This window comes from Prenolepis imparis, unplaced genomic scaffold (genome assembly GCF_030444845.1).
Source record: "Prenolepis imparis isolate NDT839.2.m4 unplaced genomic scaffold, iyPreImpa1.0 SCAF_8, whole genome shotgun sequence".
Taxonomy (NCBI): Eukaryota; Metazoa; Arthropoda; class Insecta; order Hymenoptera; family Formicidae; genus Prenolepis; species Prenolepis imparis.
In genome coordinates, this window is record NW_028141166.1 from 11,803,905 (window position 1) to 11,827,256 (window position 23,352).

Consider the following 23,352-nt stretch of genomic DNA (forward strand, 5'->3'; position numbering starts at 1 on the left):
TGTTTCTGGTTTCTATTTATTAATATTATTAAAGTGATTAAAGCTCATATTAATAGATTGTCGCAAAAAAAAATATATAAATAAAAATAGAAAGAAATAATAATTTCTTAAAGTAAATATATTTTTTTGTAAATTAAAAGAGTTTATGTACTATAATTTATGCTTTTTTTCTCGCTCTCTATCATCTACAATCATTTATTTTATATGGAACGGCCGTTTCCATGTCATAGTGATGTAACGGTGCTGCTCGGATTAAAACGGAAGCTCAACTAATTGATATGATTGATTGTGGAAGTGAAGCGGTTTCTAGCTTACAAAAGGTTATGAGATTACTACGTTGCATAAAGCAGTTGAAAATGGTTTGTATATCCGCCATATATTCAACGCTATGCATAAATGGCTAGTTTAAATCCTTTACAATAATAAAACTTGTACTTAAAGAAATATATATGCATAACGTCAAGTATTCGAATAATATAAAAAATAAGAACTTTCAGAGTTCTCCAAATAATTACATTTGTAAATTTAATTAAGTGGAACTTCAATTATGATATTTAAGAGATCTTTAAATTAACTAGAAATTATAGAAATGTTTTTTAAAGAGAATTAATTTATGCTAACATATATTTTTCAAACTTCCAACAGCCTTGATTTTCAACTGGATAATGTAGAATACGCACAAATACATATAGCAAAATGCTAATAAAGTTCGGTGTGCAATATGCTGATATAGCAGCTCGATTAATTAACAGCCCTTTAATTAACGGAACCGTCCTTTCGCTTTGCTATGATGAGTTTCTTAGCTTTTTGTTATTGCCATGCATAATTGTTAATTATATTTTATTTATTTTTTTGTTTTGTTTAATAGAGATAATATTATCAAGTGAGTGTTATACGCGCCCCAATTATTTCTTTATACCATATATCATTTAATAAATCCTAAAATTAAAAACAAAAATGTGAATGTATAAAAATGTAATTGTATGTATATTAATGCATATAGCATGTCCTCTGAAAAAACATTTTTACATGTTATTTTAAGAATAAAAAGCGAGCTAAATAAAAAATTTATAACATAGAATATAACAAAGATAAGTGCAATATTTTATTATTTGATATATTATATTAAAATAATATGATAAGAAAATACCATAAATTACCGCAAATATCATCGACTTTTGCGTCATTGTCATAAAATATTGCCATAATTTTTCCTTATAAACAGAAAAAATTGTAATGACATACCATTGTTGTTTATTTTTTTTCTAAAGGATTAAATTTGTTTGAACTAAACTAAATATTTTAGCTGCAAAAAAATTAGTTTCAATCTTAGAATATCTCTTGCAAATATGACTATTAGTAAATATTCCATGTATGACATATTTATTGTTCGTACTGAAGAACTGTTATCTCAATCTCTTATTTATCTTTTTCGCTCACATCATACTTATAAACACATATTTCCTCCATTATGTAGAGTATAGAGAGTAAATAAAACATTGAATAAACGATCAAATGCAAAATAAAATCATAACTTATGTAACTTGTGTAAGAGCCATAATTTCACTTATATTAAAAAAAATATATAATTTTAAAAGGATATGAATTAAATAAATTAATTTTTACTGCAATTATCTTGTATTTAAAATGTCAAATTGTTCCAATCAACTGCACGATGTTTGTTTTAAAATTGTTAAAAATTGATATAAGAATTCAAAAAGTTATGGTTAAAAAAATATTTGCTTGCGTTTTTGATATTTTGTATAAAATAATATAGATTGTTTATTTATCGGTAGAATATATTCTCAGCAAATATTGCCTCAAACGCAATGTGGAAAAAAATTAATGGAAAACAAAACGGAGACATAAAATGTTTTGCAATAGGAAAAAAACCTATAAAAATAAAAATATGAAAAATCCCGTACAATATATATAGAGATACGTGCAAAAAGAGAGCATTATGCAACGAAAAAAAGTATAACAAGATACAAAAATAGAGTGATACTAAATTTCGTTAGAAAGAATACTGTACGGTTGAAGTGTAATTATTTATGTCGAATGACAAATACAATAGATACGCTTATGGTCAAGGTTATTTACATCCGATACGAACTGTTGCGTTCGTGGACTAAATGTTGACTTTTTCATATAACAATATATATATTATACCAATACACACACATTGATAAGTGCAAGTCTATTTTTAAAGTAACGATCGCAATTCAGAATAGAAATTTTCGTCCTTTTGTGAGTTAATTAAGTTTCTTTTTTTAAAGAAAAAAGATATGTACAAGTACGAGTTATATAGAATAGACTAATTCAGACTGCGTTGAATTTTATACGCGTATTATAAAGTAAAATACGATGTAAAATGATAAGTAAAATGCGACACATGCAGTGTGACATTGTTTGTTTTACAAAAACAAATATAATGACTACAAAATAATTTTTCTTGAGACAGGACTTTATTTATAAATTTACTAAATTAATAATTTATTTCATTTTCAAATGTGTTATTTTTTAATGTTTGAAACAAATAATAGAGATCTAAATTAATTGACATAATGTTTCGCAATTTTTTAAATCTAATTATCATTGAAAAACAAGATATTTTATTGCAATATATTTATTTGACATTTTTTTAATATAATTTTATTTTCTATTGAAAAATTTAATTTATTAAGATATACATTAAAAATATATCTTATTAAATAATTATCTTTGAAGATGGATTAAACAGAATATGATAAAGTAATAACATTTAAATTAAATACATATAGAAATATCTACTTTTGTATATATTCGCGATATTTTGACCATATTTTATCATTTGATAATTGTATTCTAAAAATGAATCATATAATACGCTGAAATAAATATAATATAATAAAATGTTTAACAGTTTGATTAAATCGCGTTTCTTTAACTTCGGCCAGATGTGAAAATTTACGCAGGATTGTCATTAGAGATACATGTACAAGCAGAGTACGAGAGAAGTTACGAGTTACAGACTGTTCCGCGAAAATGGTATTCGCGCGTGCTTTACATCCGGCGTGCTTGTTTCCATAACGAAGTTTCGGCCGAGAATACTTTTCTACGAAGTATTGGTAATGAGCGTGCCTGCAGAATGAGATTGTATAACAAGCGACCGCGAGTTAATCAACTTGCATCGCGCGAAATTCTCGAAATTATATTCTGTCCTGCATTAATTCTCGTCGTTGTGCCGCGCACTCGTGAACTGTTTTTCGCTCGAATATACATGTAACTAACTTCTTTTCACATTTATTTTTATACCGTACTTTTGTAAAAACAATTAAAGAAACTCACGATGCGCAATTAGCGTTTTTAATTGATTTTAACATGATATGGAGAGAATTGCATTTACTAGATTAAATCATATGTAATATTGAAAACACCAATATCCGTATATAATCTAATTTGAAATGAAATTTAACGTAACAAAAATGAAATATACCGATAAATTATTGGAAACATATTGGACATATAAAGAAAGAATATCGACATTTCTTTAAATATAAAACAAATCTGTAATCAATCTTTAATACGAAGATTGAATATCTTTATTTATCATTTATTTTGTTTCTCAATTGCAAGTTTCGTGATGACGGCGATGTGTATCTTGTAATTAGTGGACAACTGTTAGTCATAACAATTAAACTCTTTATCTTAAAATGCAACTATTTTGCAAAAAGAAGTATTAAACTAAGTTCAATAAGACATACTATATATCTTTTTTAGAAATATTCGCTGCAATTTTATATTATGCAAAAACTAAATATAAATGAAAGAAATCAATTTTTTTTATCCGATAGCTTTAAGATAATAAGAGACGCAAGATTGCAAATTAGTTGATAATTGATGTCAATATCACGACTACGGGCAATCTATGTAGGTCATAAATATTGTACGTAACTCTTTGCGAGATTAAACGCTATTCTTTTCCTATGAGACGTTAAGCGCTAGCGAAACGAGTTTCGAAGGCAGTTATTGTTCTGGAACATGGTGAAAGAATCAATAGAAACGACACAGGCTATTCGAAAAACAACAGAATGCCACTTTTATTAAAAGCTTTTCGAGGTTCTCAAAAATCCTTTGATAAGTTTTTTATTGCTTTTTGATAACATATAGGTTTAAATCTAGACATGACGTTCTAGAATGTCACATTATTGAATTATGAGTGAGAAAATAAGATATTTCTTTACAAATAAAAAATATTATATAAAAATATTATATATGTACTTTGTGACTTAAAAAATGCATAATATTTTCGTTTATAATTTAAAATTATGTACCTATATGCACAAATCTTATATATAGATATACTTATAATGTTATATGCTATTTATTATGTTTATTTTATAATATAAAAATATATTCTTTATATAATATTCTATATACTATTTTATCTAAAAAATATAATTGCAAAAATATTTATATATACCTATGTCAATATAGATCAATTAAATAATAAATTTTAACATTAGATTTTGCCTAATTGAATATGTATAAACAATATACATATTCTCTTTCGATTAGAGAATTTTTTTATTCTTGTATAACCAACAGCCTAGTTTATTTATCATATATGAATATCTTACAAACATTATGAAAGCGTGAAAGTATAGCGTCGAGTAAAAGGCTTGCAGGATTTAATAAAAGCTCGCGGATGTCGCCTCGGGGGGTCGATGTTTCATTTTCGAGTCAACTCAGCTGATTTCGATCGGCGAGACCTGATTTTATAACATCGATGTAACCCGTTGGCGCGTTTTCGTGATTTCGATGTAACTTTGCGGATTACCGCGCCAAGTGGCGTTTATCTTTGCGCGTTTTGCCTTCCAGGCATGTCATTTTATTTTGCTGTAGGGCTCATTACTTCCCTTAAGCCCGACGCTTTTGCGCGGTTTCGTAAATATCGCGTTTCGGATTATGGGGACAATTTTGGAGCTTAAATCGGATATTCGGTTCGTGAACGCTGTATTTCATGCCAGCTGTATTCGATTGTAATTAAGAGTGATTTGTTTTACCACAGCACCGCGCCCAACAGTGTGCCGCTCAAAGATTGTAATAAACGTTGCACAAAGGAAAAAAATGACGAAGATTATGTCAGAATGACAGCTCTTTGATTTTTGTTACTTTGTCTTGCTAAATGTGAACTTTATTATTTCAATGACATAATAATTAACATTTATGTATGCACTTTGATTGAAATTTTGTAGCTATACATATAATTATTATTAATTATCAATTAACATTAATTTAATATGAATGTAATTACTAATTAGCATTTACTTATGCACTTTTATTTGAAATATTTTAATTGAGCTTATAGGTAAAGAAAAAAATATATAATTATGAAATATAATGCATATATGTAATATTTCACAAAACTTGTGACAATTGTGATTACAATTTTATTAATCAATTTGAGATGAATTGTTGTTTAATCAAAATCTGTAAGATCAATAATTTTGAATTATAATTAACTTTGAATTACGACTATGGTATATAATTAAATAATAATATATTTTTTTTCTTAAACAAATTTTGTTTAAAAAAGATGCCTGCAAAAAATCATTAAAATATTTTTTATATTAAAAAAATCTGCGCTTGCGTAGATTTAACAATATTTCGTATATAATGTAACATATAAATTTCATTATAGATTTTTACTACTAGCAAAATTTAACATCCGTCGAGTAATTAAATATCCAAATGTAGAATGATTCGCAAGATTATTCATCAAATGCAATTGTGACTCTAATTGCACTGTCGACCGATTCATTGCTTGCATGCATGTATTTTGTCGCCACCCAGCACCGCAGCGGAAATGCAGCTGGTCGCAGATTAATTTGCCCAACCCTTCAATTCTGTACCGGCTTTCTCCGTTATCGGTCGACTCTCAATCCCGGCGGAGACCCGACATTTCAAATGAGATTCGGTTAACATGCAGCTCACGAGGAAATGGGCAGATACCTGCTTGACCTGAGGGTTAGCCCCAAAGTCATCCCGAATCTCGTAATTACGTTCTACCGAGTCCTCTTTGAGTCGTTTAGGCCCTCAGATCACGACGGATACTTCTGAACAAATGGCAGAATCCGATCTTGTCAAGACATTCGATCTGCAGTGCTTGAGTCGTAACACATCTCATAGTAAAATAGTAACAATTCTGATAAAATTGATTTTGTGATACACTGAGGTAAAACAATGTAACATTGTTCCTCGAAATAAATTTTTCGATAACAATATTAACACTTCTTATTTTTAATAATCTTATTTTAAATGCATTATTATTTTTTTTTATTAATTTTACATCAAAATACAAAAATTTGCAAAATTAATTACATAACTTGCATGATTTCTAAAATATGTTATTATTATTCTCCAGAACCTTCTAAGATAAATATAAGTTGCTAAATATAGTTGCCATCCGATCACGGCTAGCTTTACATACATAGCTATATGTATTAAGCTTAAAAGCGTAGTTGTCGACTAGTTTTCGGGAAGTTGGAAGGTTTTGCGTTAGAAAGTTTAGACACTTTTAACAGCGTATTCGCGTAACATTTTAGCAAACAAATTAACTGTAGCTATAGTTTTTATGGTGTAAGTTTAAACCTGTGTAATAAACTTCTTTTTTTAGCTATTTACATTATATAACATACCAGACAATTTCAATAATTATATATTAATCGGAAAATAATAAAATAAAATGAAAAATTGTCTTTTAATACAATATAATGTAATTTTTGAAATTTATATAAATTTATATAGCTTCATAAATTTTTTAATCTTAATATAAGTTATATTGTATAAAACTAACATAATCTTTTCGATTTTTCACAGATGATTGCCTCGCGTCAACGACGCGAGTGGAAAGATCGAGAGTGCGCGATATCTTAAGTGCTCAACGAAGTACGATGATTTTTGCGACGAGCAGAAATTTTTCAGAAGAATTGCAGAGGGAATTCGAAGAGGAGTCGCAAATGGCCGTGGATGTGAATCGATATTGCGACGCGAGGAAGTACCGTAAAAGTTCTCGTGGCCGGGGGATTTTCGTTCATGACGAGCCAGCTGGCGAGCGATATCTAATCGACCATCCGCAAGATCGATGCTAGATTTCGAGGCATTTGCACTTTGCGGCATTTCGGTTCCCAAAAACGAGTTACGTGAGAATTCAGGCGGCAGACGGCAATGACATTCGCGATCGCCTGAACGATCGGTGTCAGTACTTACGAGACAAACATCGCACGTAGAAAACAACAAAAATGAGTTTCTTCAACTCCCTGCAGGAGATTGTGACGAATAGTGTGGCTAGCTTGAGCCTGAGCCCGAAGAGGTTCTCGTTCAGTCGCGAGGACTCGAAAGGCGATTCCAGTGGGACCGGAAGGAGTAGTTCTACCGGAAGCGTCTCTTCGACGACCAACACTAGTACTACCGCTGCCCAACAAGCCACGCCGCATGGTTTTCCCAAGGTACGTGATAATAAATGTAGATGAGCGATCCAGTAAAATATTTTATTAAACAATTACATTTTTTTTACCAAAATGCCATTTTTCTCGCATTATTATACCTTTTCAAAAATTTACTTTTTAATATACAAAAAACATATTGTAATGACAAAATAAATCGATGATTATGCAGTACAAAAGCAGACTATAATCACAATTATAAATTTATACAATTTTTAATGAAAGAATGGCGCAAAACAGTATAAATTAATCAAACTATATTTTAATCAAACTATTTATATTATTAACTCACTAAACTAATAATTCAAATTGTTTTTCTTCATCATATTAAACTTTATTAATGAATAAGCATTTTTCTGTATCTATATATAATCGCTACATTATTAAAGAGTAGTTTGATATAATTAATAGAACGTAATAATTTTTTTTCATTTTCACTGTAAATACATTTTTTATTCTTTTGATAATCAAGACTTTCCATCGTGTGATCAATTAATCAAGAGAAACTGTTTTCAACTAAATAATACGATAAATAAGGCTAAATCTTAAGCGAAGATTTAATTGCGTGAAATCAAGATTAACACTAAATAATTTTAACACCGAATCTCAAAAGATTTAATTGAGTAAAACAAGATTAATTCTTTAGAAGAAACAACAAGATTGACTAAAAGACGATAGTTTCTCTTGATTAAAGAAATCAAGAAAAACGATATTAAAGAGGACATGTCACGATCCAAGAAGGTACGGCCGTTATTATCCATGTAACAAAACATTCGATTCATTGATTATCGATGTGTGCAAGAGACAAAGAGTAATTAACTATTTATTACATCAGTGGTAATTTATGCAGGTATTAAAAAATTTAATTTTTTTATGACATTATTTTTTGCAATATTAGAAATATACGCATATTTAAAACAGGATTAAATTTTTATATCAGTAAAATTCTAAAAACGCATTATAATTTTCATATTTATTAATGTAGTAATATATTTTATAATATAGTAGAGAGACATATTTATATTAAATATGACAGATATTATTATGTATACATATTAGAGCAAATATTATCAATGATGCATTGTTCTACTGATCGTGAGTGCGTATAATGACATATCGATGCAAATTCTCTGATAAATGCATTTATTTTAATGAATGTGTGAGCAAATGAGAATTTATCAACTTTTATGTCAAACATATAAAAATAACCTGTCGATAACCAATAAAAAAACAACATTCCTGACAATACATTTATTGATATCGACACATAAATTAATGTGTTCGTTAAATATGTGTTACATCAAAGATGGATAAATGTTTTCTATATAAAAGAAAATTGTTCTTAATTTTAATAACCAATTATTTTCTTACAATAGTATAATATTTTCTTTTTTGTATTTTCTTAATTTTTTAAACAGAGGCTTGATTTTTAATTATAATTACTATAATACTAATAATTATTATTATTACTTATGCAAAGCATCAGACATTATTTTCAGAATTAAAAGCGCATTGTCGAAGCTAAATATTGCTTAAACGCATGTAATCTCTTAGCGCACATCCGCTCTTTTTCTAAATAATATTTTTCTAAACTAACTTGTTTATTTTTCTCTTTCAGGTTGTGCCACCGCCAGGAACCGTCACGTCGCATACGCGTTCTCTCTCGACACGTAGACGCACTCTTGAGTGCACTTCCTCTTCGGGATTGACGGTGCACCCTGCGACAGGAAGTGGCGCCACATCGCCGAGGCGGGTCGGGTCTTTTCGTCGAAGCGGCGGATCCAGCGATCGACCGCCTCTTATGTTCTGCCGTCGTAGACCATCCTGGCCGGAGGTCGACATACAGGCTACTTCCGGGTAAGTTGCCTGAGTAACGAGCGCTCGTTTTGCAGCGCGAAGAGATTGTCACATTTCCGGTCTCTTACATCAAGTGCATATCGCAATCGCTAGATGAACTATTCTAGATGTATATTCAAACGCAAGAATAAATAAGAACAACATACATAATTTACATAAATTCATTATTGACAAAAATAAAATTAATAACGAAGCATAATAAATATAATGGTAAATTTAAAACTCTGACATTATACAGCATTAATAAGCATTACACATACATATACATATATAAAGTTTTCAAAGAAGGGTAGGTTTAAGTGTTACAACATCGGTATAATAACTGATATGAATTTAATAACGATATGGAATACCTAATTGTATGCAACTGATTAATTATTAGAGTTCGAATTACAAACTTTTAAAAGACAAATGGAATGTACGCAATCCAAATCCATCAAATTATCGAAATTTGTAAGATGTAATCGGTATTTCGAAGCTTGTTTTTCACTGGCAACTCATGACAGCGGTTCTCTCTCGCGCGCTCTCGAGCGAATAATTTCGTTTGATCGCTCGTCGAATCTCCGCGACTAAATATCCGGAATGCAGTTTCAAATGCACTCAATCGGATTTCCGGTAAGACACTGTCTTCGCTTACGCCAGCTATCCATTCAACGTTTTAATCGGGTTACGTCGACGCTTTGCGCTAAGCTTTCCAATTAACTACGTTCTCATCTTCCGTTCCTATTGGAGAACATTTTAGGGAGAGATGCAAGTTGCACGAGACTTTTCAAATGCATTTATCTTTCTCTCCCTTTCTTCAGGAGTCCACTAATAATATAAACGCAACGGTGTATATACTGTAAATCGAGCGAAAGACGGAAGAAAAGCACGAAGTAATGCAACGGTATTTTTCTACTGAAATTTTGCATGCGTATTGCAACGAATACACTTTTAATAAGATCATCGCGATGCATCGCGAATTTTCCCCGAGTTGGCTTGTTGCATATGTATAGACACAATCGATTATTCAGCGCGAATTGTTAATCCTTTTTTGAAGCCTCATCCTCTTTCTTTCCTTTTCTCTTGCACTCTCTCGAACGATTCTGTCGAGTTTTTTCTCTCGTGTGACATCCTCATATGCCTGGGAAACTCCATGAATAAAATTACAAATAGATATGCAATTCACACAATGGCTAGATTTTCATTACAATCTTTGTAAAGCCGATATCATTTATATGCAGAAATAATAAACAATAATATCATGTTTAAATATTGACTGACTCTTTCAGAGTGTGTTTACTAAAAATGCATAAAAAATGATAAATATAAATAATATCAAAATAATTCATCTTTATTTTATCTATTTTTCAAGACCAAATATAAATAACGTTATCATTCATTAAAAATATTATATATATACATATATTATACATACAATTTTTCTCTCGCTCTTTCTTTCTCTTTATATATTTATTAAATGTTATAAAAAATTCTACAAAGCTAGAGATTTATTTTACAAAGTCATTTTAATTTAAATTTTATGAGGACCCTGACAGATTCACTTTTTGTGCTTTATTACGTAAAATGTATTATTCATGAAATTTAGCAACGTGGATACCTCACTCGGATGAATGATCAACGACGATTATACGAATAAAATATTTTCTTACACCGCGGCAGAATTCTATATGCAATATGTCATTGTATATGAATATGCTATTATCACAATTGCGCTTCCGAACAACAACAAGTACAAGAGTAACATCTTACCTCGTTGTCCTTTGAACTTTATACAGAACAACTCTTCTCTTTTCTGCTACAACACAACAAAAGCACATAAAGTTGACGTAGTTTGTGCTCTTTCGTTGCAAATATCCGCTGTGTGCGCGTTCATCACGTACCTCATATTTTCTCAAGATATATCCGTATGCGGCAAAATGCTGCACGAATTGATTTATTCACAAATATCACTGAGATGAAAACTCATCTCTATTACATGACTATGTAATATTTAAAAAAAGAAAACCGTGATACTCTAAGAAAAAATTTTTATTATAAATTTGTTTATTATATAATTAATCATAATTATTTATTTATCTTTTAATAAATTATTTATTATCTATATCAAATATAGCTGGTAAAATGTTCTGACAATTATCTTTTCACAGAAATAATTTATCGATAATTTATTGTTGTTTAATTAATACATTTTAATATTTAAACACAGATATAATAGAGATACTTCTCTGTAATAGGTATCGAAATGTTTTATATATGTATGGAAACGTGTATATGTATTATATACATAAATTAGAGATTATTTTAACGGTAAAAATTATTTTAATTTAATTAAAATTTAATTAAAATTGTTTTGATCAATATTTGAAAAATACAACTGCTATAAATTTAGATATGGCATATTCCTAAATCCGACATATCTGCTTTTATTCACGCTTTACTAGATTTATCGTGCAATAGGATTTAACATAATTGTTAGCTATAATGTATTACAGAATTATATTTAAGTAATGTAAACAAAAGAGTTAGCATTATCGTTCTTCGAGAGAGAGATGCTGTAAAAAAAACTATATATATATGCAATTAAAATTCACATGCTGGTATCGTAAAATATTATGGTAAACTAAGATCATCGTAAAAGAATTTTTTAGAAGTTCTCTAGCTGATTTTATTTAACTTTTAAACAATCCGTTTTCTAGTAAGGCTTTGTGCTTATCCTCGCTTCGTCAAATTTAATTGATATGAATAATCTGTCATTTTATACAAAATTGTTCTACTTTTTTGCATAGTGAATAATTAAAATATTAAGAATGTGCACATAAAGTCACAAAGAGTGAATCTAGGCAAAGACTAAAAAGAAATTTGATTTATCCGTTTGAATAAATATTTCTCAGATGACGCGACACGTAGAAATGACTTTTTTATCGTGTGCACTGTAAAAAATTGCAGCGATTTCAAAACGACCGGTGAAAAAAACTTGTCGTTTGTCCCAAATCCGAGAACCATCTCTTTCCGTCAAAGCAAAAGGATATATCGAGGTCTGGTCATTCGGTGACCTCAATTCGCTCGTGGGGGTCGGTAGAAGCTGCCGTAATCAAAGGCTGCTACACTCTTCCAGTATGACAAGCGTCCTTTGTATGTACAAGCGTTCTCGAGGTCCGAGATCCTACGAAACTGACTTCGTATCAACAGAAGCTATTCGTCGTCCACCGAATTCTAGAATGCTCATGCAACACGGTGATACTGTCATCTCGATGTCACAACATTTTCCAGATCAGCAAAAACGGAAACTGATATAATATCCACAATCAAATTAAAAGAACGAAAGAAAAATTAATAGTACACTTTGGCATGTAGATTCATTGTGTGCTAACAATGCCTGTTAACAGTAATTAAACAGCAACAATATACCGGATCAATACTAGTCACTCCCTAGCTTATTCTTAATAAAGGATCGCTCATCGTTTTAGATAAAATGACGTGTCCCCCGGTGAGACAACTTACTCGAGACTGGCAAATGAAGTTAAACACAGCAGGTGTAATTTAATCAGTGCTGATGACGCTGACGAGGAGCCCGCATGAAGGAAGGAAATAAACAATAAAAAGCACATTACTTTGTAATGAAACACGACATCCGTACTTCGGCGACATAACATTATTGCATTTTGTATTTACTCATGAAACTTTCTTTCTTCGAAATACGAGACTGCATTTTATGTGTAACGTCTCACAAATATACGCCAGTAGCACCATATTGCTTCTCATGACATTTGCTCTCCCTTTAACAAGGATTTAATTCGTGACTTAGCGCTTGGCAACAGACCAATATACTTCGTATCTCATTTTGTATGCAAGAAGCATTCTGTGCTACATTCATACGCCTCCCCTCATTAATTTCACTTTCTTAAACTGTTGAATCCTTATTCTCTGTTATACTAACACGTTTCTATCTGGCATTTATTGCATAACTTTTAGCTATATTGCATAACGACGCGAATGCAATCTGCAAATGGAGATGAATGCAAATGTTAAAGTTTCTTTAAAATGTTACATTAAAAAAAAATCTTAATAAGAGAAATGTCAAATAAAAGTGTTATGTAACAAATGTTTAATGTAAATCTAATGCATTTTGATTTTATTTTTGATTATAATATTATTATCAATACCGATTAATTATATAATAATTGTATCGAGAGATGTTACAATTAGCTGAAATTTATGTTAGTTAAACATTTATATCTAACATTTATATCTAAGCGAATAATTTATATTTGTGATTATGTGACTTTACATTTACAAGTGTATATGAATTAATTATATATTTTGCATTTTTAAATGCTTGGTTTATGATATTCTGAATTCCAGATATATTAAGAGTTTTATATATTTTGATATGATTAGATCTGTATCTTGTTAAATATATATAATTTTAGTTATATGTAATTAATAAAAAATATATTTAATTTTTTTCTTTTAGATTTTCAAACGTTTGTTTCTTTGCTTTCAGTATCATTAACAGTTTTTTTAGTCTTTATGTAACAGAACTAGATTTATTGAATTATTGACATACTTGAAAAAAATCTAAAAACAAATGACAAGAATCTCTCAATAACAGATGAGTTAAATAAATTTAAATGAAACGTATAAAAATATTTTTCTCCAATGATTATATCATAGTGATACGTTACAATGGAATATGCACTCAAGGATAAATAAATTTGCTTATTATTGCAGAGAACTTCGTTCTTTGTAACATTTGTCTAACTTTTTCTCAAGGGAAGTCACGGAAAATAAAACTGCTCACTTATTAATTCTTTTCATAGAATCCGGATTGATGCAAATTAAATGGAAATGTTCTATACTTTAGAAAAAAAAACTCTTTAATTCTCTAGAACATTTCTTATTAAAGTCCAAATAGACTTAAAAGTTTATTCTGTTTCCAAGAATCAGCTCATGCAATTTAATATTTAATATTATTAATTTATGCGATAAATTTATGTCAAGATATGTTTTTCATCTTATTGGAATTTTTATCATCTTGTTGTTTTACATCTTATTGGAATTATTCCATTTTTTTCTTGCATAAAAAGCGTTTCTAAAACTTTAATAATTTATTTTTTCTACAATTTTTTAAAGAGAGGAGGGAGAATAAACAAACAGTAATTTTTTTAATGTTTTAATTTTTCAGAGATTTAACAATACCTTTCAGATTCTTTCAATTTTTTAGTAATTTGAAGATAAATTATTTTAAAATAATTATACTATACTTCTTTAGTGTGTAATATAAAAAAGTAGAACAGATTAGTTAGAACAATTAGTTTTACAAATAGAATTTATTTAAATTGTTTCTAGCAAAGCTTTTCATATTAGAGTCCTTCGATAAGATTTTGAGAGAAAATTTGAATTGTAAATTTATGGGCGTAGGCGTTAGTATTTTTTTGTAGATAAAAATGTAAAACGATAGTTATCTCTTTTCTATCCGCTACTTGATTGTAAACAAGCTTGTAAACATCTCTACGAGAGATCAAACCTTATCTAATTGTGCTCGAGCGAGTATCGATCCGTTCAAGAACATAGGTGCACATAGGTTAATACAACGCATCTCTTGTTCAATCGACAATTTCTTGTATCAACTGTTCGGTCAGTTTAACATTACAATTATTATATCATTACATTACGTATATTAGTTACTTATTTATATATGTTTATTGTTTCGAAATTTCTTTTTAATATTTTACATATTTTGAAGAGAGAATAGAGAGAAACGCATATTTTTTTCGAAAATATATATTTATTAAAATCTATACAAAATACAATTTTAATACGAAACAATTACGTATTGTGATGTTTATCGTCAAATACTTCATTTTAATAATAGTAATAGAGCTCACGTACTAACACGCAACAATATCGCGACGGTTGTGTAAAGTGCTCTTTTATCGCCAATTAATAGAGAGAGCGTTTATGGCAAATTAACGCGCATTGAAACCAATTTTGGACAGTATGTAAATAATATCAAAGTAATTAAATGCTGTTGAACATTTTAACAAGCAAATCGTGATCTCATTGCACCGCAAATTGTTAATTATACCTTTTGACATCAATATTAATAATATGACGCATATATCAATTATTTTGTTGGATTTGTGCAATAAGAACTTAAAAAAGATATTTTTTCTCTATTGCGAAAAGTAGCTAATAATATCTCAAGAAAATACAAGCAAACATATTATGAAAATAACTTACTCTGGAACGCGTGCGAATCTAAATGCGCAACAAAGGATCATCTATGAAAGGAATGCATTTATGTATTTTTCCCTTGTGTACATTTTAAGACAAAATGTCATATCGTGTCGTATATAAACATAGAGTCTTGTATGACTGCATTTCCCTAATTTTGTTTCATGTCTGTCTTTGCTGTCCAAGTCTCTCTTGTCTCTCTATTTGGAAATGCGGAAACTATATTACTGTTGGAGATACATTGTCGAAATTGACAGCGGGAGTCAATTTGTACTGCATTGTATTTTATTTCAAAATATTCGTATAAATGGAGAATTCTCAAAGACATTTTCATTAAATTTACTTTATTGTTTATCACCAATAGCTTTCATCGCGATCGTACACACACAAACTTTGTTTTATATTTAAATTTTATTATACAAGACAAATTAAAAAAATTTTTAAAATAATTTAAACGGGGAAGGGAATTTCTCGAAAAATAAGACATTTTCGAAAAATCTTACATTGTTATAAAGTACATTAAAAATCATAAAATTATTATTTAAAACATCTTATTATATCTTTTACCATTTTGATTTTTTTCAAAAGAATGTTTCATGCTTTCTTAACGGCCATATCAGAGTATGAAATAAAAAAATATTATATATATTTCTTATTTTAACCTATAGACTTATTTTAACCCTAGACTACAACATATCCAAAGCTCATCACAATCAGAACACTGCCAAACCTTCTCTTGCCAATATTTCTCACGATTGATTGACAAATTGAATAAATATTTAATTTTATTTTCATTCAAATACATTTTATTAGTATTTCTATTTATTTATTCTCTTAAATAATTTTATATTAAAAATAACCAAGCGCACGGATAAATTTCTTAAAGATAAATTTAAAAGTTTGGAATATATATCAAAATTATTATTAGAATAAAATTATTAGAATAAGAGCAAAATGTTCTAACTTAAATACAGTGTTATATACATATATTAATATAATATAATAATGTGCGATAAAAATGCTTAGAACAAATAATGAAAAATAATGAAGATATTTTATAAAATACCAACTAATTTAAACAAATTATTTTACAACAGTCTTTTACGAGTTAAAGACACTTCAAATGATTGTACAAAAAAGTTGCGTTGCAAGTAGTGCTTACTTTGGAAAAGTTATAAACTTTGCAGTTAATGAGAATTTACGACAAGCTGAAGAAACGTCTATCATGCTATGTTGTGGCCATAATTACATTAAGACTCCTCGTAAATCGCCGAAAGCCTAAGAAAAATGAAGATGAATATGGGTGGAACGTGTTCATACATTAGAAATTTCAGCATCTTTTCTTATCTTAAGAACATCTACTAGAAGCATAAAGGATTTTTAAAGGTTTTTTGTTAAATATTAAAAAAGAAATATTGTAAATAAAACTCCGATTTAGTCTAATAGATTTATTAAATATTTGCAGCAGCTTGAATCTTCTAACTATTTAATATTAAATTTAATCTGCTCTTAAGATATTTGTTTTCAATATCCAATTCTCATGTCTTTTACTTTTTATTTTTTTAGATTTTTTAAAATTTTATTCAATACATTTTATAAATATTTAAAAATTGTATAAAAATATTTAATAATATTTATTATAGTAATTGCATTTTCTGTTTGCATTAAATTTTTTGATTACTTTATCATCAATTTCTTTTATGTTAAAATTTTCGAAATTACAACTTTGAATTATCAACTCTATTAGTAGTATAAAAATCTTAATTACAACTATTACAAGAAGCTATATTTCATATACTAACGTGCGTCGAAGCTTTTAATGGACTCGCCACTACATTTTCTGCACCATAATTTCCGATCGATAATCATTTATATGAACGTCGCTCTTTAACGTGCGTCATATAACTACAAGCAGAGTAAATGGAAAGAGAATAGCAGGAGGGATGAAATTGCAAACGGGAAGTAAAACGGCAAATAACCGGTGGACGTTCGTAAAAGTGGAAAATATCCGGAAGTGGTAGTCCATAAAGGGCGCACGAGGATGACCGTCGAAAATAGCCATAGTCACAACTCCGGAACGGCGAATTAACTTCGTGGCACGGTCAGCAGCCGCGTCATAAAAAAAACTTTCTGAAAAGACTTTCAAGTAGTCAACCCCCGCACTTTCACGGTGCATTTATCGTTTATGCTGAGATTTCCCGCGGTGCCTTATGTAGACAGAAAATGCTCGTAAAGCTACGATAAAATTTTAACAAAAAACGTCTTATACGGAAATCCATTCTGTCCATAAAATAGGATTTTATGGTCCTCGAAAACGGGATAAATTCGGACTTTCCAGATGATCGTCTTAGCAGATATAGGTCATCTCGGCGTGATTCTTGCATGCTTATATATTTTTGTTAAAATTGAGATGTGTGAGTATGTATGTTTCTGTAGATTTTCTAAAAAATATAAATTTTTTAGGAAATATAAATTTTAGAAAAATAAATACACGCAATTTTTGACGTATCTTATTTAAATATGCATTCAAAAATTTATTTGCATTTATATAATACAACATTTAGATAATGTAATAATAATTAAAAAACAGAGCAGTTGAAAAATTAACACTATGTGGACTAATACATTCATTTAAAAAAAGAAGAACTGTTTTGCGAAAATAATGTGATATTTTATTATTCAGAAACTTGATATTATTGATTTAATACTTATTTGGTTTCTCCAAATGTTATTTTTATTTAAGCTGAAATTTAACGTATCTGAGTGACTTAAAAAGGTACAGAGGATATCGCAACCTTTTTTTATATATTTGTAATATGTAAAATTAAAATGTATATCACTAGCGAAATTATAACAATTTGAATCTCTTTAATCCGAACAATTTCTGCAATTTGACCGAAGTTCAAGGGCCATCAAGTTGTTGTTAAAAGGCTCTTCAGAGATAGAGCCGTTGTTAGCGATTAGTGTTCGAAACTGCGTTGCTAGCAACGTATCGATAAAGGGTCCTCGAGATTGTCAAGGAGCATTGCGACGTTCCTAAATGCAACATAATTGACAACTATCATTATTTACAAAATTTACGAATGGATGAAGTTTTCCTTAAATATACATGTTTATATAGAATATTTGCATTTAATGAATAAAAAATAGGTTTTTCACGAATTATAAAAATGACGAAATTTCAATATTATTTTCAAATCTTTATATCATTAATGAACGAAAGAGAAGAAATTTTTAACAAGCTCAATTTTACAAATGTGTAAAATATTAATATTGTTGTGTTAATTTAAAGTAAAGCTTATTTAATAGCATTACATATTAAGACATATTTATCATGTTCTAACAATAAATAACATTCTTTTTCATCCTTGTTAGAATAATAAAAAAATTCCTTATTTTATAGAAGCCTGTACATTCCTTTATAAAACTTATATAATAAGTTCGAAAGCTATCATGGCTGTAATAGAATAATTTGAGTTTGACACGATAGAGTTTGACACGCAATCTTGCATTTGTATATTCTTTATTTATCGCGCCAATAATTACTTTGTAGAGAAATTATATATATATACTATAACGTATTTTTTATAAAAAATTAATGTTGACTCATACAATATGTAAGGTTTGAAGAAAATTATAGACTTTCTATACATCAAAGATTATAACGAGCGTAATGCAAACGTTATTTCACTTTCCGACAACTGCCATAAAATATTTACTACGAATAAACTTCGCAAAGCTGTTGCTCTGATCTTGCTCGAGCGAATTATGGGGCGAACTGTAGCAAGCTTAGCTGATCTCATCTTACTGCAGGTAAAGATTTTAACTGAGCCAATCAAATTTCTTAAAGAGTATTTCAGCGGAAATACTAATTTTATTCCGCGTTAATTTCTTAACCGATCAATTAAGATTACGAGATATCGAGACTCACCGCTTTCTATAATTTTTCGATGAAAGATATCTCAGAGAGACAAAACACTATTTCGATGACACAAGGCAATATTTATTGCGGTTAAATTCAAAGTAATTGTTGAAAATAAATATTCATAACAATTAAATTTTCACAAATATTAAAAATAATATTCATAAAATTTTACAGATTAATTTTACAAAGATTTTTAAATAATTTTATGTTAAAAAATGTACGTTTTATAATATTTAATTTAAAAAACCGATTTCAGTAACATTTCTTTAATAGTCACATTTGTATCACTTTATTTATAATTAATTGAACTCAGTGCAATTTTTTTTGTAATGTCCCTTGTTTATATATCGCTTGCGTTATACAAGATTGTGTAAATTTAGCATTTAGAGTGTGATCCTTTGCAATAAAGAAGAACCAACAAGTGTCACGTTCACTTGTTGGTAAAGCGTAAAAACGGTCGTGTGTAACATGTTAGGAAAATATCGGAAAGGAAAGAGCAGCATCCGCCTGTATGATTCTTTACAGCATCCTATTTTACGGCTATTGCGTTACACGTGGAGTCTTTTGCTAACAAACTATAATCCTGATCCCTAAGGTTCTCTCAGTAATTGTATTAACAACATTATTAAATGACAACTTTATATCTTTTATAGACGATCATCGTTCACTTGACGTATAAGTTTTATAAAATTTTATCGTAGCAGTGATTTCCATTCCTTTATATTCTTAGCTTTAATTGAACAAATATATATTATTTTCTTGAATAAAAATTGAAACAGTAAAGAAACTGAAATAAAAAGACTTTATATTTTACAAATTGTTAAATAACTTCCAAAAAGAATGTAGCTATTGATCAATACATTTTAACAAACGACAAGCTTGAAAATAGAATTAGGTAAGAAATCTGTATTTATATTATTTTTAATCTTCTATATTAAAAAATATATATTAGATAATATTATTATATTATGATTTTATTATAACAACGGAATAAATTTGAATTTGATTGAAATTAGAAGCTAGTAATCTAGAATGGTAAAGTATAAGAGTAATTATTTTTAACGATTAAAAATAAAAATAGAAAATATATTAAAACAAGTAGAATTGAGAAAGTATGTGAATTAAAATGAATAATTTTTACATTAAATCCAATCGTTCATCATTTTTCTCTATTTTGTCAGACTTTGTCTTACTTTAGAATAAGAACATTTAATGCCATTGTGCGCCGCTCGATCGCATCAATATCCTGTGGATATTATATAAAGGTAGAAATAGAAACTAACTGTAGAAATAAAGCGTTACACGGTGAGATCACATATACTAGCGAACAGCAAGAATAGTTGCTTTTACGACCACACGTTTTGTCGAGAAAAAAGCATAAACCGTCTTAGTGCACCAATAAAGGATAGCTAGTTGCTTCCGTAAAGTGCTTTTGCAGAATCCCACAATGTACCAAATGCAATAGCAGGAGTTTCTTAAATCATCTTCGCGAGCAGTGAAGCATAATTTTTTTGCGCTTCACAAATCCGTAGGGTATTGCTGAAAGTATTATCAGATCAAACATACACATTGTGCACGTATATGTATATGTGTTTTTGATGAGAATAAAATAAAAGTTTTCTCTTTGATCTTTACTTATATTGTCAGTATTATACATTGAAATAAGAGATAAGTAGCTATTTATAAAGTAATATACATACAACAGGAGATTGAAATATATTTTATGCAAACAAAAGAGAAACACTAAATTTTAAAATATCTAATTTTAAAAGTTTGTTTTTTTGTTTTTTTTTATTATCTGTAACAATTTCTTTGTTTGTAACAAGACAGGGAAATTTTTCATACGCAATTTTTCGTCAATTTTTTGTACATGTTAATTTCTCTGTACAGTTAATTAAATAAATATTATTTTATATATACATATTTTTGTTTCTTTTTATATGTTATTTCTTTTCCGCAATTATATGGATACATACATTCAATCTCGTGTCGACGTTTTATTTTATTTATTGAAAGAATCAAGAAGAGAGAGAAACACATTGTCATACGCAATATCTTTTAACGTGCGCTATAAGCAAGAAATAAGTTAATTCATTCGGACGTGTCAGATGTATGAGAAAAGGTGAACGTGATGTATTTCGTGCTGATATATATTTTACAAATGGACAGAGAGTTGCGTTAGCGAAGTCGATCGTATGGCTTTCACTGTGGGGTGCGAATGGCCAGTGTCGATATGATGCAATAACGATGCCATACAATCCGTACATTGTTCATCGGTATGATACACATAGCGCCCTGATCGATGTGGACCACCGGCTGTTTACCCCGCGGAAATGGCATTGAGAATGTAGCTAATGGAAGTAAGTGGACGAAGGCATTTCTTAAGAAATGTATGGCAGCACGTCCGGCAGTCGAGATAAAAGGACCTATATGAAAGGCGACGTCAGACGAACGTGACCCTCCGATCTCTCCAGAGTCTTCGTATACTTTCGATGAACATTTTCATTTTCAGGATAATATCCTATCGAAAAAAATCCTCTACTGAGAGTATCACGGTGGATTACCTGATTCGTGCGAATTTCCTTTGAAGGAAGTTCGTGAGCAGACATTTGAATCATAAAAAGAACAGATCCTCTGGTAAGGAGATATTTTTCTCAGATGAAAGTATTATAGGCACTTTAAAAACATATGATTCCTGATTTTATTCTAAATCCGCTGACATTTCTGTGTACGATTTTGAGAGATATACTTTGATGTACATATCATTATATAACAGTCCTTCAGTTCGCACCTTGAAATTATATAATACTTTAATGTAAATATTCTTGAGTATTATTCAATATTCTAAGCCTTAAAATATTTAGATAAAGTAAATTTTTGATTTTATTGTACCTTTGAAATACTCAGAAATTATTATTTTTATTTTTATTAGTATCAAGTAACTTTGATAAATAATCTTCCAATGTTTGCGACAATATTTCCAAGTAATTTTTCGAGGTCGCGCCTACATTACCTCGACCATCGCACCGTGAAATTTTGCCACGAAAAAGGAAATTTTATTTTTATTATACCGCCGGAAAAAAATGATCCCCTGATATCAGGATAAGACTTCTGCTCCATAATAGGATAAGTAGTTAGGCTCGATAAAAGGCCGCTTGCGAAGTTTCGACGCGGCAGCTTGTCTCGATTCCCAGAAGTCGTCCAGGTGAAACGATCGAGGTCCCCCAAGATACTTTTAATATCTCAACGAGAAGGGTAAGCTCGTCGTCGCGGTCGCGTGAAATTTCTCATCTCTTTTTTCCTCCGAGGCCGAGCGAAGGGTGGAAAATTGGGATTCGCACAGGGAGAAAGTGCGGGCAGGTGCAAGGGCGGATATTAAATCGATCAATCGGGAGGGGGCGGGAAACAGGAGAGGTAAAAGGGCGATCGGATTAACGACGAAGAAAGCGAATAAAATACGCGGTTGATGAGAAAGACGTTGCATCAAAGGTTCTTTCTGTCTTTGAGAGCAAGAAAAGCCGCAGAGTAGATTTATTAATAAAATTCAGAAAAACTACGCAGTGCAGCGCGATGGCAATGCGAGATAATGCTTTCACTGTAAAAGAGAGCCAGTTACAGCACGAAATCATCTATTTTAATCTTCCTCATTCTTAGGAAAAAAATTGAGTAGCTTATTATTCAAATAAATCAATTTTTAAAATCTAATATATTGTTTCTAGCAAAAAATAGATTGCATGTTATTTAAATTATAAAAAATCTTTCTCCTCTCCTTCTCTTCTCTTTCTCTCTTTTTCTTTTGTTTTCTCTTTAATTCACTTGTTAAATTATAAACATTATAAAAAC

General features: G+C 29.5%; 1 protein-coding gene across 4 annotated transcripts in view; it reads left to right on the forward strand.

Annotated features, from left to right (window-relative positions):
* Unc-13-4a (BAI1 associated protein 3) overlaps nucleotides 1–23,352 on the forward strand; it is a 95,599-nt gene that overhangs the window by 40,835 nt on the left and 31,412 nt on the right. For all 4 annotated transcript variants that reach the window (XM_083044690.1, XM_083044689.1, XM_083044692.1 and 1 more), the window contains exons 2-3: nucleotides 6,862–7,490; nucleotides 9,106–9,344. In XM_083044690.1, coding sequence (XP_082900816.1) covers nucleotides 7,284–7,490; nucleotides 9,106–9,344 — 446 coding nt within the window. In that variant the 5' untranslated portion in view covers nucleotides 6,862–7,283. The remainder of the gene's footprint in view (nucleotides 1–6,861; nucleotides 7,491–9,105; nucleotides 9,345–23,352) is intronic.